This window comes from Nicotiana tabacum, chromosome 19 (assembly GCF_000715075.1).
Source record: "Nicotiana tabacum cultivar K326 chromosome 19, ASM71507v2, whole genome shotgun sequence".
Classification (NCBI taxonomy): Eukaryota; Viridiplantae; Streptophyta; class Magnoliopsida; order Solanales; family Solanaceae; genus Nicotiana; species Nicotiana tabacum.
Window position 1 is genome coordinate 64,116,962 of NC_134098.1, and position 19,709 is coordinate 64,136,670.

Genomic DNA, 19,709 nt, shown 5'->3' on the forward strand with positions numbered 1-19,709 from the left:
CTCCATGTATTGGGAAAATTAATTTTCCCTCAAACTCCACCTGCTTTGAAGCACCATCAATTTGTTTGGCATCTTCAACTGTCACCTTATCTGTTATGGAAGATTCATCAAAGGTAACATCTCTGCTGAATATAATTTTTCTTGTCTCTGAACATCATAAGCGGTATCCTTTGACTCCAGAAGTAATCCATATAAATATAGTCTTCTTTGCTCTCAGATCCAATATTGACTCTTTCACATGATAGTATGAAATTGAGCCAAATACATGCAAAAAATTATAATCTTCAGCAGGTTTTTCATACCATTTTTCAAATGGTGTCTTGCCTCCAATAGCAGAAGATGGTAGACGATTAATGAGGTGGCATGCATATATTATTTCCTCAACCCAAAATTCTTTGCCCAAGCCAACATTGGACAACATACACCGAACCTTTTTCAGCAAATACTGGTTCATGCGTTTTGCCACTCCATTCTGTTGTGGTGTATTTCTGACGGTGAAATGTCTCAAAATACCATCATCTTCACAAATCTTATTGTAAAGATTATTTTTGTATTCTGTGCGGAGACACTTTATCTTTTTGCTTGTTTGAGTCTCTATCATCGCCTTCTATTTGAGAAAGATTCTGAGTACCTCATCTTTGATTTTCGTAGTATACACCCACACTCTCCGGGAAAAGTCATCAATAAAGGTTACAAAATAGTGTTTCCCACCTAATGAAGGTGTTTTGGAAGCACCCCAAATATCAGAGTGAACATAATCCAAAATACCTTTAGTATTATGGATTGTTGTTCCAAATTTAACCCTTGTCTGTTTTTCCTTGACACAATACTCACAAAACTCCAAATTGCATGTCTTTACTCCTTTTAAAAATCCTTGATCTGATAAAATTTTTAAGGATTTTCCTCCAGCATATCCCAAGCGCATGTGCCATAGCTTGGTTGCTTCTGCCTCCTTGTCATCACTAGATGTCACTGTTGTTGTCCCAATAACCGTACTTCCGTGATAGTGGTACATGTTATTATTTCGCCGAATTCCCTTCATTACCACTAGTGCACCGGAGCATATTCTCACTACCCCATTTTCTGCAACGACTTTGAGCCCCTTTGACTCTAGGGCTCCTATAGAAATGAGATTTTTCTTTAATTCTGGTACGTATCAAACATCTGTTAATGTTCTGATCAATCCATCATGGTTCCTTAATCGGATTGAACCAATACCATATGCGGTAAGAGGATTGTTATTTGCGGTGTGAATAACTCCACATTCTCCTTCTTGAAAATCAACTAACTAGTCCCTGTTGGGACACATATGATAGCTACAAGCTGAATCCATCAGCCATATGTCGGATGGTTTAATGGCTCAGTTGTAATTAGTGAGAAATCAGAATCGTCATAATCAGCTACATTTGAATCCATGACAGCTTCCCATTGTTAGGTTTGGCCTTGTTTTTCAACTTTGGACAGTCTTTCTTCCAGTGCCCCTTTTCTCGGCAAAAGGCGCATTCATCTTTGCTGGGTCTGGATCTTGACTTGGATCTTCCTTTCTTCGTTCTCATATGATTTTGAGAACGACCTCTCACGACCAGTGCTTCTCCTTCTCCACTCTTTTATTTTTCTCTCTTTCTTTGTTCATAGTTGTACAAGGCAGAACAAACTTCTTTAAGGGACACTTCATCATTTCGATGAAGTAGAGTAGTTTTGAGGTGCTCGTACTTATCGGAAAGTGAACTTAATAACATTAAGGCCATATCGCCATCACTAAAAGTCACATCCATATTCTGCAAATTTGTCGCCAACTTATTAAAGCTGGTGATATGATCATTCATTGTAGTACCAGGAACATATATATGAAGCGTAACAGTCTTTTTTTCATGTAAAGTTTATTTTGACTGTTTTTCTTCAAGAATTTATCCTCCAATGAATTCCACAATTTACTTGCAGAAGTTTTTTTGGTATATGGATACTTTTGTTCTCTTGCGAGGTTAGATCGAATGGTACCACAAGCAATGCGATTGATAATCTTCCAATCTCTTTCTCCGATATTGTCTGGTTTCTTTTCTTCTATGGCAATATCTAGTCCTTGTTGAAAAAGGACATCAAGAACCTCAGCTTGCCACATCCCGAAATATCCTGACCCGTCGAAAATTTCAACTGCAAATTTTGCATTTGACATAATTCTTGTCATAAGCGAAGATGTCAACGACGTATTACTGACACCTGATGTGGACTCTTCATTTTTATTATCTCCTATTTTTGCTACAGATACTATTTATTTGCTGACAGTACAAAAGACCAAAGTAATTCTTTTCTGATGTGGAAGTTCAGACTATGCTACAACCACAGAGCATACTAATATAGAACATTGGCTCTGATACCAATTGTTGCGGAAGCCAAATATATAGAGAGTGATTAAATCACAACTACTATATCTAAAGGTAGCTAATAAATAGTAAATGAGACAATAATAAAAAGAACACCAGAAATTAACGAGGTTCGTCAAAATTTAATTTTTGCCTAGTTCTCGGACACAATAAACTCAAACTTTATTTCACTCCAAAAATACAAGTGAAATACTACAATAGAGAAAGAAGATTCAGATGCCTTAGGAGATAAGAAGACAAGTGAGAGATGTTTACAAATGAACAAAACTCTTGTTATTTATAGAAGGAAAATGGCCTTAATAATGTCATGCATGACATCATATTAAGTGTGATCATGCAATGTAGATGCATGAAAAATGCATCTACCAATTTCTTCCTAAAAGGAGGCTGAAATGTTCACACTAGTTCACATTAATCTTGTCAAATTCAACAGTATTTATATGCATATAGATGTTATGCTTACGAGGTATAGACTTGAAAAAAGTATCAGAAACGTCATCTGCGTTCTTCCTTAAAAAGGAGGCTTGACCAGTGTAAGCTAATATGAGCGCTGGGTATGTGACACAGCACATGCTTATTTGTATAGACTGAACAGTAAAATGACCAACGTCTGCAAATAGTGCCTCCGTTCCTGCAATTCGTCATTCACTATTTATTTAATCACACTCTTTCTGCAAATAGTATTAATTAAAGTGAAGGAAATGATACCTGTAACTGAAAGAACAACCCCGCCAAGAGAAATCCAAGCATCCTTTTTATTTCTCTTGAAGTAGTCTATGATGTATTTAGGATCAATAGCTTTGACAACACTTGTATCATGCTTTACCAGGTTGTAAACTCCAATACCAGCAATGAGTGACAACCACACACAAATTATTGGTGCAAATGTGTAGCCAACTTTGTCAGTTCCAAATCTTTGAAACGTAAACAGCAAGACCAGGATAGCAATTGAAATCCAGACAATCCTTTCTGCATTCCAAGAAAACAAATATTAGATTATATATTACATATGGAGTCTAAAACAATTAACTTCGCCAACAATTTTTCTATGAATATTTCCGACTATCATTTTAGATACTTTTCTACCACAGTCAATGAAGTTTTCTGGTTTCTTCAGAAAGAAGATGAAAGTGGGTAAATGCTTACTCGCACGCGTTGTTTATATATTCAAAAACATCTTATATATTCAAGGTCACTCTTAGGCCTCATTTGTTTGCACTTAATGGAGGTCTGAATCTTAATCATTCAGATCTCAGACATTAAGTGTGTTTGTTTTTAAAATCTGAATCTTAATTGTTCAGATCTTAATCGTTAAGTGTATTTTTTTTTACTTCACAACCACATAATGAGTCTGAATAAGTCTGTATCATTAAGAATCTATAACAGAGACTTAATTTCATTAAGATGCTATCATTCATATTCATTATTAATTGCCGTCACCGCCTACCATTATTAACTAGCACTATGTCACCCATCACCACCATCATCCTCAATCATAACAGCCATCATTGTCGACTACCACCATCCCCACCACTATCAATCTCAACGACAATCAATACTCATTCACCTCAACTACCACAACTAACCACCACATCACCATCAACAATCATAGTTGGCACTGCCCACCATTATAAACTACCACCACCCACCACCATCTTCCTCAATCACAACTACCACCACCACCACCCGCCATTATTAACTATCACCACCCACCACCACCATCCTCAATTATAATAGCTACCAATATCAATCACCACTAGCTACTACCCCAAAACTACCACCATCAACTAAATCTACCACCAACCACCGCTTTTAGTCGGCATTCACAAACACTACCGTTAGCCATCACCGCCAGCAACTATCATATTTTAAAAAGCTATATACTTTAGTGATGGAATATTAGATTAATTAGTATTTTATTTGAATTTTATGTTTATTAATTTTCAAATAAACGTAAATTTTATACATTCAGATATTAAAAAATCAAACAATCTTAACCATTTAGCATTCAGATCTTAATACACATCTTAACACTCATATGTGTATTCAGATTCAGATGTCTTAATCTTAATACACATCTTGATATTCAGATGTGTATTCAGATTTAGACGTCTTAATCTTAAAAAAAAAAAATAAGATCTTAGTGATGTGAGAATAAATATTAAATAATCATGATTAAAGGCAACAAGCTTATGTACAAACACATGTCATGCATCTATTCGACAGTTTACTTAAGATTTTAGGTGCTAGCCCAATTAAGAGGACAAGTTAAAATTTATAGATATTTCGACATATAGCAAACGGGTAAAATTTATGGAATCAAGTCATCAATCAAGGGCGGAGGCACAAGTCAAAATACGGGTTTGGTCGAACCCAGTAATTTTTGCTTAAACAGTGTATTTGGTGTATAAAATTCATTAAATATGTACAAAAATTAAATTTAGAAAACCAATTACTAACACTTAAAATCGTATCCAGAACCCGTAAGGTTAAAATCCTGACTCCGCTTCTGCGTCAAATAAGAAGGCACGTCGGCCTATATATGTAAGTTACCTTCGGTCATGGCTTTGGGAGCTGCTTCTTTAATTCCTCCAACAGCAGATAAAACTGCCACATCAATTGAAAGTTTAAGTTATCAGTACATATATGATGTTTACGTTTTGTACTAAATGGTGTTAAAAATATTTATTTATGAGGTAACAGATTAATCTATATAATAAATATTAATTAGTAACTTAGTCAAAATAGTAGGGGTTAACTTAATACAAAATTCGAGTAAAACGACTTTTTTTCACTAAAGTCATATAACTTTATTTTCTTACATAAAAATCATATAACTATGACTTTTTTTTATCAAAGTCACATAACTATATTTTCTCATACAAAAATTATAAAACTTTTACTAACTCACACAGAAATCATAGTGATCGAAAAATATAATTTTTCAGTAGTATTTTCTTATTTTGTGGGTTTTTATTTTTTATTTTCAATCTAATAAATAATAATCCAACTAAAATAGGAATGACTCAACCCGACCTGGCCCACCCGACCCAATACTCATATATATAAATTAAAATAATACTAAAAATGAATAATAAATCCTTCAAAACATGATACATGAAATGAAACAATAAAAGAAGAAGAACAATATTGCAGAGAAAAGAGAGAGATGATTCTTATTAACTTTGGGATGAATTACAATGGGGTAAGACCCTCTATTTATAGGAAAAAAATGACTTAGCCACAAAGTAACAAACTCTCTAAAAGATAGACATTCACTCTAAGTACAATTCTATTCATAACACTCCCCCTTGAATATCTATTCAATAAACAATGTGCCACGTTAAAATCTTAACTAAAATAAAACCCAGTGAAAAAAAAATTTAGTAAAAGAAAAAGAGTACACATGTTTAATAATACGCCTTTTGATTGCCTCGTTAAAAACCTTGCAAGGAAAATCCAGTGGGATAAAACCTTATAAGGAAAAAAGAGTGCAACGCATATTAACTCCCCTTGATGAGAGCATCAATTCACATCCTTGAGCCTTTGCATCCCAATCTTGTACACCAGCTTCTTAAAGATTGATGTCGGTAGAGATTTGGTGAACAAGTCAGCCATATTATCACTTAAACGAATTTGTTGCACATTGATATCACCATTCTTTTGAAGGTCATGTATGAAAAATAACGTTGGTGAAATGTGCATTGTCCTATCTCCTTTTATGAATCCTCCCTTCAATTGGGCTATGCATGCTGCATTGTCTTCATACAAAATCGTGGGTGATTTATCACACTTCAAACCACATTTGTCTCAAATAAGATGTATTATAGACCTCAACCATACACATTCTCGACTTGTTTCATGAATAGCAATTATCTCAGCATGATTAGATGAAGTAACCACGATTGATTGCTTAGTTGATCGCCAAGATATGGTAGTGCCTCCACATATAAACACTTAGCCTGTTTGAGATCGAGCCTTGTATGGGTCAGATAAATATCCAGCATCGGCATAACCAACAAGATCGGGATTGTAATTATTTTCATAAAATAAGCCTATATCAGTAGTCCCTTTTAGATACCGCAATATGTGTTTGATTCCATTCCAATGTTTTCTTGTAGGAGCAGAGCTATATCTTGCTAAAATATTAACTAAAAGGTTATGCTAGGCCTTATTGTATTAGCAAGATACATTAGTACACCAATTGCACTAAGATATGATACTTCAGGACTAAGTATCTCTTCATTCTTTTCTTGAGGTCGGAACGGATCTTTATTCACATCAAGTGATCGAACAACCATCGGAGTACTTAATGGATGTGCTCTATCCATGTAAAACCGTTTCAATACCTTTTCTGTGTAGGCAAATTGATGAATAAAAATCTCATTTGCCAAATGTTCAATTTGCAAACCGAGACATAATTTTGTCTTTCTGAGATCTTTCATTTCAAATTCTTTCTTTAAATAATCAATTGCCTTTTGGAGTTCTATAGGAGTTCCAATAAGGTTTATGTCATCGACATATACGGCAAGTACAACAAATTCCGACATTGTTTTCCTTATAAAAACACAACAAATAGTATCATTTATATAACCTTCCTTTAATAAATATTCACTAAAACGGTTATACCACATTCATCCTGATTGCTTTAGACCATACAAAGATATTTGCAATTTGATTGAAAGCATTTCTCGGGACTTTGAATTATGTGCGTCGGGCATTTTAAATCCCTCGGAAATTTTTATGTATATCTCATTATCAAGTGAGCCATAAAGGTAGGCGGCAACCACATCCATTAAATGCATGTCAAGCTTTTCATGGACAGCAAAACTAATGAGATAACAGAACGTTATAGCATCCATAACAAAAGAATACGTCTAATCATAATGGACACCAGGTCTTTATGAAAATTCTTATGCAACAAGGCGTGCCTTATATCTTTGTACCTCATTTTTCTTATTTCTTTTAAGTACAAAGACCCATTTATATCCAACAGGCTTAACACCATTAAGTGTTTGGATTACACGCCTAAAAACTTCACGTTTTGCAAGAGAATTCAACTTTGATTGGATTGCTTCTTGCCATTTTGGCCAATCACGTCTTTGTCGACATTCTCCAACAAATTGAGGTTCAAGATCCTCACTATCTTGCATAATTCTAGATGCAACATTATATGCAAAGACATAATCCACCACTATATCCAATCGATTCAAATTTGTCATATCGATTGGATTTATTGATAGTTCCTTATTTTCCTGAGTCTGAGGCTCAATGATTTCCTCATGAATCTCAAGGTTGGTTAAATCATGGGTTTCTTTATGAGATTCTTTCGTAGTATCATCTTCATCATTTATTTTTCTTTTTCTTGGATTTCGATCCTTAGAACCCAATGGTCTGCCACGTTTTAGGCGTGCTTTTGATTCATTAGCTATGACACTAGAAGATTGTCCAACAGGGACATCAATACGGATTGGTACATTCTCTACAGGGATATGTGATTTTGTAATTCTTTTCAGATCCGTAAATGCGTCTAGCATTTAATTTGCTATTTTCTGCAAATAAATAATCTTTTACACCTCTTTTTCACAAATAGAGGCACGTGGATCAAGATGAGATAATGATGGATTTTTTCACAAAATTTCTCGTTTGGTTTCACCATTTTCTCCCCCTAAATTTTGGGGAAAATGTCTCATCGAATCGACAATCTGCAAATCGAGCAGTGAAAAAATCTCTTGTTAATGTTTCGAGGTAGCGAATAATGGAGGGTGATTCAAACCCAACGTATATTCCTAACCTTCTTTGGGGACCCATCTTGGTGCGATATGGTTGTGGTACAGGCACATATACTGCGCATCCAAAAATTCTTAAATGGGATATATTAGGTTCATAACCCAAAACTAATTATAACGGGGAATATTTATGATAATTTATCGGTCTGAGACGAACTAGCATTACTGCATGAAAAGTGGCGTGACCCCAAACAGAAGTGGGCAACCTCGTTTTCATGAGTAACGGTCTTGCTATCAATTGCAGACATTTAATTAAAGACTCTGCAAGGCCATTTTGATTGTGAACATGAGCTACATGATGTTTCACTTTTATCCCAATTGATAAGCAATAATCATTAAATGCTTGGGATGAAAACTCAGCAGCATTATCAAGTCAAATAGACTTAATTGGATTATCAAAAAATTGTGCTAGCAATCGAATTAATTTTGTAAATGCGAGGTTGCGAGATGATAATAGGCACACATAAGACCATCTAGAAGATACATCTATTAAGACCATAAAATATCTAAACGACCCACTAGGTGGGTGAATATTTCCACAAATATCCCCTTGTATAAGTTCCAAAAATGCATGGGACTCATTCTGTAATACCTCAGAAAATTTTGTAGTATTTTAAGACCATTAAGAAGATTGGCGGGTACTAATTATATTAATTTGGGTATGAACAAGACTGATAATTTGAATTATATCAATTGATAATGATAATATATGTATGAGGTGCATTAAGAATGGTTTATAGTCTAAGAAAAGCCCTAAGGCTAAGTCAAGTTGAAAATTATATGATGGGACAAAGTTTCAAGTGAGTTCGCACAAGACCTAACTTCAAATGAGCATAACTCTCAAGGTATGAAGATTTATATGGTGTATAACCTATCAAATCAAAGCCTTGGAGTCTAGTTTCCAAATCATTAAACCATTCATCATTTGGATATGCATACAGAAATCTAAGGCTATATTACTGGACCTATGTCATATGCGCGCCCAGATGCGCGGCCGCGCATATTTGAGAGTTTCTGCCTCAGGTGCACGGCCACTTGCCCAAGTGCGCGGCCGCGCACGTAGGAACCCATTAAATAACCCCAAGTCTGGGTAGAGAGAGGGGTTAAGTCATTTTTGAGGTAAAACCTGATATTTTAGAGAGATGTAAGAGCATTTTAGAGAGAGAAGAAGTAAACCTAACATTCTAATCATCCAATCTTGCACCAATCTTCAAGAATCAAGGAAGTTAATCACAAGATATTCATAAAAGAGGTAAGGTTCCATACCCTAGTTTTTAATTTCGGGATTTGGATTAAAAGTAGGCCATAAGAAGTATGATTCTTGGGCGTGAGAGTATTATGTGTACATGTATGGATTTATTATGGAAATATGAGTATGAATCAAGTATTGGAACTTATGGTATAGTGATTGGAAGCCATAAATTCTCAATTTAAATACATAACCATTATAGAGATTGAAAGGTGATTATTTGATGGAATTTTGTTGGTTGGGTGAGAATGGTTGGTCACACACGTGATGTTAGGATTATAAGTTGTTAAAGAATGATGGTGGGATGAATTGTTGGTAAATGATGGTAGTTGGAAGAACTAATTCTATGGTTAAGAAATGTATAAATGTATGCCTACTAGGTGTTTGGTAAATTGTCTAAATGGCCTAAACTATGGAATTGGTTACTAATGTTGGTCTCATTGGATGTTGATATTGTAGATTGCAGTTGCTTAGTATAGTAGATCATTGTAGTATCATTAAGGGGTGAATTTTAGTTTCAGATCATTGGTATTGAATTGAGGAGACAAGAAGGCATTCAGAGGTGGATACACGTGGAATGGAATTTTCTGAGTATGATTAGCTAGCTCGATGTTGGGTTCGTCTTGTTGAGGTAAGTAACACTTCTAAACTTGGTTCTGAGGGTATGAATCCCTGAATTTGGTGTTATATCAATTGTTGAAGGTGATGCACACGGTAGGTGACGAGCGTGTGGGCGTGCACCATACAAATTGTGACTTAATATATTCTATGGAGTTGTAAAATATAAAGAATCTTATTATTATCCGAATATTCTCATCGTGTTAGGAAATCGAGCTGAGACTCTTATTAAAGATCATGTTTAGGCTATGTGCCGATATTTTTGGATATATGGGGTTGTGTTGCTATTGAAATAATTGTTTTAAAATAAAATGTACATTTCACACTCAGTCATATTCGTCCATTGTGAGGATATTTATGGGATCGAGCTACGCGCCGCAGCAGGACATATTGGCTTTATATATGTTGTCATTAAATGGATCGGGGTTGCCCGCCTGCAGCAGGCCAGAATGGCTTTATACATTATTATTGTTCTGGATCGGGGCTACCCGCCTGCAGCAGGCCTTATTGCCTTTACTATTTTATGGATCGGGGTTGTCCGCCTGCAGCAGGCCTTATAGGCTTTGTTATTATATGGATCGGGACTGCCCGCCTGCAGTAGACCATATAGGCTTTATATCACGCTTAGGCTGAAGGAGCCCCTCCGGAGTCTGTACACACACCCAGTGAGCGTAGATGATTACATATATTCGGGATAGATTTCCCAGGGCATGAACTTGTCTTACTGATTTATATTGTACTAAATTTACCTGGACATGGATCTTGTCTGTATCATTTATATTTGGGGATAAATTACCCCAGGGTTGGATTGGCCTTATACGGTACTGAGTGACTGACTATCAGTCGATGTGTATTTATATACGAGTTGGAACACCCCTGGGCTGGATTGGCCATAAAACGTACCGAGTGACAAAATAATTTGTGACCAGTATTTACATGAGGTCTTTCTACTGAGACGTCATATACCTCATATCATGCAGTATTAATCTATTTCACTTGTACTGAGTTTAAATGTTAAACTTGAAAGCATGCCTACATTTTTGTACCATTATTTATATTGGACTGTACCTGCAGAGCTCGTCATTGCTTTCAGCCTAGAGGTTAGTTATGTTACTTATTGAGTTAGTTGTACTCATACTAAACTCTGCACCTCGTGTGCAGATCCGGGTGCTCCCAAATACAGTGGCTGCTAGATTTCGAAGTTAATTCTGTTGGGGACTATCAAAGTAGCTGCTTGACGTTCGTAGACTTGATTCCTTTCCTGTTTAATTATTGTACTATTCTATATTTTCAGACAGTAATTTTATCAGTTAGACTTTGTATTCATATTATATGCTCATGTACTTAGTGACACGAGGTTTTGGGAGTGTTTGTATCGGTATTTGCGAGATTTGTGGATTGTGTTTAAATATTATATTTTCAAACTTAAAAGAAATTGTGGTTTATTGAGGTTGTCGGCTTGCCTAGTATCGAGATAGGCGCCATCAAGACAAGTTAGGATTTTGGGTCGTGACACAATCCCAATCTTTGTTGGTGATGGTCTAATAATTAACTTGCCTTGATAACAAGAAGTGCAAGAAAATTTATTATTTAAAGAATCTTTAAATTCTTATTAATTTTGGGATGAATTACAATGGGGTAAGACCCTCTATTTATAGGGAAAAATGACTTAGCCATAAAGTAACAAACTCTCTAAAAGATAGACATTCACTCTAACTACAATTCTATTCATAACACTCTCCCTTGAATGTCTATTCAATAAATAATATGCCTCGTTAAAACCTTAACTAAAATAAAACTCAGTGAAAAAAAATTCTAGTAAAAAAAAAAAGAGAACACATGTTTAATAATATGCCTTTTGATTGCTTCGTTAAAAACCTTACAGGGAAAATTCAGTGGAAAAAAACCTTATAAGGGAAAAAGAGTTTAACGCGTATTAACTCCCCCTGATGAGAGCATTAATTCACATCCTTGAGCCTTTGCATCCCAATCTTGTACACCAGCTTCTTGAAGGTTGACGTCGGTAGAGATTTGGTGAATAAATCAGCTATATTATCACTTAAACGAATCTGTTGCATATTGATATCACCATTTTTTTGAAGGTCATGTATGAAAAGTAACTTTGGTGAAATGTACTTTGTCCTATCTCCTTTTATGAATCCTCTCTTCAATTGGGTTATGCATGCTGCATTGTCTTCATACAAAATCGTGGGTGGTTTGTCACACTTCAAACCATATTTGTCTCGAATAAGATGTATTATAGACCTCAACCACACACATTCTCGACTTGCTTCATGAATAGTAATTATCTCAGCATGATTAGATAAAGTAGCCATGATTGATTGTTTAGTCTATCGCCAAGATATGGCAGTGCCTCCACATATAAACACATAGTCTATTTGAGATCGAGCCTTGTGTGGTTCAGATAAATTCCCAGTGTCGGCATAACCAACAAGATCGGGACTGCAATTATTGCCATAAAATAAGCCCATATCAGTAGTCCCTTTTAGATACTGAAATATGTGTTTGATTCCACTCTAATGTCTCCTTGTAGGAGCAGAGCTATATCTTGATAAAACATTAACTGAAAAAGTTATGTCAGGCCTTATTGTATTAGCAAGATACATTAGTGCACCAATTGCACTAAGATATGGTACTTCAGGACCAATTAGCTCTTCATTCTTTTCTTGAGGTCATAACGGATCCGTATTCACATCAAATGATCGAACAACCATCGAAGTACTTAATGGATGTGCTCTATCCATGTAAAACCGTTTCAATACCTTTTCTGCGTAGGCAAATTGATAAACAAAAATCTCATTTGCCAAATGTTCAATTTACAAACCGAGACATAATTATGTCTTTTCGAGATCTTTCATCTCGAATTCCTTCTTTAAACAATCAATTGCCTTTTGGAGTTCTATAGGAGTTCCAATAAGGTTTATGTCATCGACATATACGGCAAGTACAACAAATTCCGATGTTGTTTTCCTTATAAAAATATATGGACAAATGGTATCATTTATATAACCTTCGTTTAATAAATACTCACTAAGATGGTTATAATACATTCATCCTGATTGCTTTAGACTATACAAAGATCTTTGCAATTTCATTGAAAGCATTTTCCGGGACTTTGAATTATGTGCGTCAGGCATTTTAAATCCCTCGGGAATTTTCATGTATATCTCATTATCAAGTGAGCCATAAAGGTAGGCGGTAACTACATCCATTAAAAGCATGTCAAGCTTTTCATGAAAACTAATGAGATAACAGAATGTTATAGCATCCATAATAGGAGAATACGTCTTTTCATAATCGACACCAAGCCTTTGTGAAAATCCTTGTACAACAAGTAGAGCCTTATATCTTTGTACCTCATTTTTCTCATTTATTTTACGTACAAAGACTCTTTTATAGCCAACAGGCTTAACACCATTAAGTGTTTGGACTACCTGCCCAAAAACTTCACGTTTGGAAAGTGAATTCAACTCTCATTTGATTGCTTCTTGCCATTTTGACCAATCACGTCTTTGTCGACATTCTCCAACAGATTGAGGTTCAAGATCCTCACTATCTTGCATAATGCTAGATGCAATATTATATGCAAAGACATAATCCACCACTATATCCAATTGATTCAAATTTGTCTCGATATCGATTGGATTTATTGATAGTTCCTTATTTTCTTGAGTCTGAGGCTCAATGATTTCCTCATGAATCTCAAGGTTGGTTATGGGTTTCTTTATGAGATTCTTTCGTAGTGTCATCTTCATTATTTATTTTATTTTTTTGGATTTCGATCCTTAGAACCCAATGGTCTGCCACGCTTTAGGCGTACTTTTGATTCATTAGCTATGACACTAGAAGATTTTTCAACAAGGACATCAATACAGATTGGTACATTCTCTGCAGGGATATATGATTTTGTTATCCTTTTCAGATCTGTAAATATGTCTGGTATTTGATTTGCTATTTTCAGCAAATGAATAATCTTTTGCACCTCTTTTTCACAAATAGAGGTACATGGATCAAGATGAGATAATGATGAATTTTTTCACAAAATTTCTCGTTTGGTTTCACCATTTTCTCCCCCTAATTTTGGGGAGAATGTCTCATCGAATAGACAATCTGTAAATCGAGCAGTGAATAAATCTCCCGTTAATATTTCGAGGTAGCGAATAATGGAGGGTGATTCAAACCCAACGTATATTCCTAACCTTCTTTGGGGACCCATCTTGGTGCGATATGGTTGTGGTACAGGTACATATATTGCGCATCCAAAAAATTTTAAATGGGATATATTAGGTTCATGACCCAAAATTAATTGTACGGGGAATATTTATGATAATTTGTCGGTCTAAGACGAACTAGCATTGCTGCATGAAAAATGGCGTGACCCCAAATAGAAGTGGGCAACCTCATTTTCATGAGTAATGGCCTTGCTATCAATTGCAGACGTTTAATTAAAGACTCTACAAAGCCATTTTGAGTGTGAACGTGAGCTACAAGATGTTTCACTTTTATCCCAATTGATAAGCAATAATTATTAAATGATTAGGATGAAAACTTCGCAGCATTATCAAGTCGAATAGACTTAATTGGATTATTGAAAAATTATGCTCGCAATCGAATTAGTTTTGCAAATGCGAGGTTGCGAGATGATAATAGGCACACATGAGACCATCTAGAAGATACATCTATTAAGACCATAAAATATCTAAGCGACCCACTAGGTGGGTGAATATGTCCACAAGTACCCTCTTGTATACGTTCCAAAAACGCAGGGGACTCAATCCCAACCTTTGTTGGTGATGATCTAATAAATAACTTGCCTTGATAACAAGAAGTGCAAGAAAGTTCATTATTTAAAAGAATCTTTAAATTCTTATTAATTTTGGGATGAATTATAATGGGGTAAGACCCTTTATTTATATGGGAAAAATGACTTAGCCACAAAGTAACAAACTCCATAAAAGATAGACATTCACTCTAAATACAATTCTATTCATAACAATACTTCTATCTTTAATTTTTCTTTTCAAGATTTTTATTCAAATTGATAGCATTTTTATTTCAAGTGCTCTATAATTATACCTTTTGTTTCTTTATTTTTTTGTCAGAATTTCATGCATTCTGAACTAAATTTTTTATGGGGGAAGAATATACTTTTCGTATTATTTAACTGACGTATATGGGTATTGGGTCAGGTTGGGTTGGGTCATTCCTACTTTAAGATAAAAATATAAAAATAACCGGTCGGCTGAAACTAATTGCATTTGCTTGCCAAAATATTTATAGAATGTGTATGTTATATGTATATAACACACACACACACACACACACACACACACACACACACACACACACACACACACACACACACACACATATATATATATATATAAAATATTTTATCAGCTATTATTTTTAGAAGCGGCTAAAAATATACTCATATTTCTTCTATTTTAATTGGGTAATTATTTATTAGACTGAAAATAAAAAAATAAAAAACGTAAAATAAGAAAATACTACCGGAAAATTTATTTTCTGACCACTATAATTTTTGTGTGAGTTAGTGAAAGTTTTATGATTTTTGGGTGAGAAAACAAAGTTATATGACTTTGCTAAAAAAAAAATCATAGTTATATGATTTTTATGTGAGAAAATAAAGTTATATGACTTTGGTAAAAAAAAGTCATAATTATATGATCATCTGTGAAATTTACCGTACAAACTTCAAGAAATATAAATTACCATCTAAAGTAAAAGAGGGAAAATCGTGACGTGCCTGAGATGCAGGGAGTGAGGACACCATCCCCAATAACCATAGAAGTACCAAGCATTGTGGCAAAGAGCATAAAGAACTTTGCAAATGTACTGTTTTCAAGCATCAATTTCAGTTTTGAAGCTCGACTTGTGCGATTATCTGGCAACTCAAGTTTGAAAGTCGACACATTTCTGTCTTCTGCCTCTTGACTTGGAACTAATCCCACCTTAGCATATCGGCATATCAAAGAATATATCGCAAATGTTCCTCCTGTCGAATATTTTCCAAATGATCATGCGTTAATTCACTCTGACTAGCTTCTAATTTCTACTCACAAATTAGTGTTTGAAAGAAATTTTACATTCCAGCATAATTTAACCAGTTATATCATATTATTTTAATTTATCTTTCATGTTATATCATATTTGGCATACTATAAACACAGTTATTAAGCGCCCTACTCACAAATAAAAAGACGTTTGATCTTGTATCGAAAAGAATGACAAAATAGGATGTGTGAGGTCATGAACACGTCTAATTTTATTGTAACTCTAATGGTCTCTTTATATTTTTCAAAAAGAAATTACATATTTAAAAGCTAAATAAAGAATACTATAAATCATAATTTTTCGTAGTTTCAATATTTTTAAAAAATATTTATTAAGAAGGTCCTTTCAACTCCTCATAAAGTAGAAATGTAAATCTTTGAGGAACGGAGATAACAAAAAAAAAACGTATTATTATATGTTAGTATAGACAAGAATTTTTACTAGTATTATATATTGGCATAAAACGTATCAAAGCATAAAGTGACAAAATTCAGATGAAAGCTATTACTAACTCCAGTTTGCTTCGTTTTCTACTCCTAAGAATTCAAGATACCGTCTCCTCCTTTTGCTATTGGCACTATACAACCTTGATGATACAATTTCGGCTGTGTTTCCAACAAACTCATATCTCTATCCCATCACTCGAACAAATGTAATAATTTAATTTCTGTATGCAACAATATAAAGAACTTTAAATTATCAGTTAGTCAAAAATCAATTACAGGTAATTTTAATGGTAAGTATAGGTTTATCATAACCTACCAAAAAACTATGACTTATTGGTAGGTTATGACCTCTTGCATAAGACAAACACACATTAATAAACTTATGAGTTTAAGTTGTATACACCATTATTTTAAAAAAGAATTCTATACTATCATGCCAATTAGGGTAAGCCTCATAAAAAGTTGAAATTTATAATCTTAAAATAAGGCAAGTTACTTGCTAAAAGAGGTAACAGTAACCTGTGAATATAACTCAAACTCATATATAAGTCATAAAGTATCTTGCAGGAGAGCATAAATGGAGTATGTATGAGTAATTAAGTTGATGTTTAAATGATGGACGAATTGAAGGAGAGGAATATGAAAAGCTGGAAAAAGAGATGAAAAATTACCATCTCCATTGTCATTAGCTCTGAGAACAATGAAAACATACTTCATGAGAGGAATGAAGGTGATAGTGTAAAATATGAGAGAAAGTACGCCAAGTATATCATCTTCGTGTTTAATCCCATTAAGAAATGTGCTTGAGTAAACATACAACGGCGACGTTCCAATATCACCATACACCACCCCTATGCTCTGAAACGCCAGTTGCAATATCACTGACCATTTTGCTGCCTGTTTAACCACAAAAAAACATTACTCCTAACTTAGACATAAAGACGGAGCTAAGATTTGAAACTTATGAATTTAAGATTTTAGTCATTTTAAATTATCGGGCTTTAAATTAACAATTCGTACGATAGATTTCTTAAAACATATAGAGAGTTTGAACCAAGCTACTAATTTTGATGAAATTCATTTTTCTTCACATCTATATATATGAACTTTTAATTCCATATCCTTGTTTTAAACAAGACTATGACCGTAACAATTGAACCAAAATTAATTAAGGAGGTTAGAGGTAGCAGACCTTTTTTGCGTGGGGTACACGGCTGGATTCCAAATCTAATGAGTCATATCGTTTTAAGTTATGACAAGAAAGTTCATTTCCTGTGAGCTGACGCTGCAAAGGAACATCATCTTGGCTTGTTTCTACATTGCTGCTCTCTGCCAATATTATATCATGATCACTGCTGCTCGTCATTTTTTTTTTTAAATCTATGAAAGACTGGTTTTCTTTTGGTCCCTTCAAAGAGGTATGAACTAGCTATTTATAGACCTAAAAGAGTGATACCGAATTGGCTTTAACGCCTAAGCTTAAATGCAACTGATTGACGGTGAAAACGTGCCGTTAGTGTTTTCGCCAAATCAACAAATGTAAGACTGTTTATTTTTATATATACATACATTATTACTCAACTATGCATGGTTAAGTGACATATGATGGGTCCATCCGGATGTCATCTTCCTTTTAGCTTTGAAATGTCAAGCCAACTAAAGGAATTGTAAGTAAGATTTTATGACAAATATTTTTTTGGTTTCACATTGAATATTTGACTCTTTCCAAACTCATGAGATCATTGATGACAAGCAATCCTAAACACTATAAATAAGTATCTCGCTCTCATTGTAAAATACACCAACAAAGAGAGAAAGAAAGAGTGAAGTTTCACAGACAGGGTATAAGAAAATAGTCTGTGAGAAAAATAGAGAGTAAGCGATATTGTAGTAAGGTGGAATATCAAAAGAGGATTATTTCTTTTGAGTGTTGTAGTAGTCTTTGGAGTATTTTACTCGGACCTACAAAATGTAAAATTCCTTACTATAGTGATATCAGTTGCTCGTCTAGGGGCCGTGATTTTTCCCTTATTCAAAAGGGTTTTCCACGTAAAAATCTTGGTGTCGTATTCACTCTTTTATTCTTGTTAATTACCGTATCTCAGTACGACGTTATTATTCCGCTTTTATTACTGTGAAAATTATTTATGTACGAGGTTTATTCCCAACAACATGTACTCTCACTTTCATTTAAACATCTAATTAAGGTTAAATTGATTGACTTAATGTAATTAAAAACTAAGTGTGAGTGAGCATTTACTCGGTTGAATTTAGTTTCTTTTATCTCTTCACCACATTAATTAGGTATTGAAAAATGTTTTAGAAAGTTGTTCAGATCATTTATTATACAAACATAAAATTGAAAAGAAAATAATACCATGATTTTTTAGAAGTCAAATATTTTAAATCAAATTTGAAAAAACTAAAAAATCACTTGTTATGGATGGTTAGACTACAGTATATTTTAAGCATTTTAACTCGTGCATTGGGATAATCTGAAAATTCTTGTGCTTCGACAGGAAACATGACAAGACATTCGGTTCCGGTTACTTCCATTCTAATTCAGTCGTTTTTAGTTTAGATTGCATATCTACCATGTATTTTATACTAATTGGTTTGATATTTTCATTTGGTCTGTGTTTGATAATATGTGAAAAGTATTTTCAAGATTTCATTTCATACAAATTATTAGGTACTTTTGCTCATGATAGTGGAAAGAGTAAAAATATGTACGGAAAATAATTGGAATAAGCTAATAGCTTTATCAAATGATTATGATTGGGAAATGACATTGTATAGCAGCTCTCAAAATAATAGCCGAAAAATGTATATATTTACATTGTCCTAGAACGAACTAAAACCAGATTAAGGCCATTTTTACATTATTCGCAAATCCAATTTAGGATGCGTCTTCCGCATTACAGTGACGGTAAGTCTCTTGTACGGGTAAGTTTTTACCGCACACTCAGCTTTATCATATATAAATGTTTTACCCTAAAATTTGGATGTTATTTTCTTACATCTTGTTACTCTATTGTCACTTTGCCATCTTCTACATTAACGTTCGATTATTCATGAGGCTTTCTTGTGTTGCTGGAGCATTATCCTCCAGCACCTTCCACTAATA

At 34.3% G+C, this 19,709-nt stretch overlaps 1 protein-coding gene across 1 annotated transcript; it reads right to left on the minus strand.

The window, feature by feature from the left end:
- Nucleotides 1–669: 669 nt before the first annotated feature.
- Nucleotides 670–17,969, minus strand: LOC107766675 (potassium transporter 19). The gene is made up of 6 exons (XM_016585494.2): nucleotides 17,775–17,969; nucleotides 17,254–17,479; nucleotides 15,829–16,077; nucleotides 4,935–4,988; nucleotides 3,090–3,350; nucleotides 670–3,012 (listed from the first exon to the last, which is right to left on the minus strand). Exons 1-6 carry the CDS (start codon nucleotides 17,946–17,948, stop codon nucleotides 2,783–2,785), a joined length of 1,194 nt encoding a protein of 397 aa, XP_016440980.2. The 5' UTR covers nucleotides 17,949–17,969; the 3' UTR covers nucleotides 670–2,782.
- Nucleotides 17,970–19,709: the final 1,740 nt, after the last annotated feature.

Bases quoted from the DNA above. Each gene is read 5' to 3' on its own strand.
- LOC107766675 (XM_016585494.2), bottom strand. From the start codon at position 17,948: ATGACGAGCAGCAGTGATCATGATATAATATTGGCAGAGAGCAGCAAT. The intron at 16,078-17,253 runs GTAATTTTTCAT...AATATTCGACAG, and splicing joins AGCTAATGACAATGGAGATG to GAGGAACATTTGCGATATAT. The intron at 4,989-15,828 runs GCACGTCACGAT...TTGATGTGGCAG, and splicing joins CCTCACTCCCTGCATCTCAG to TTTTATCTGCTGTTGGAGGA.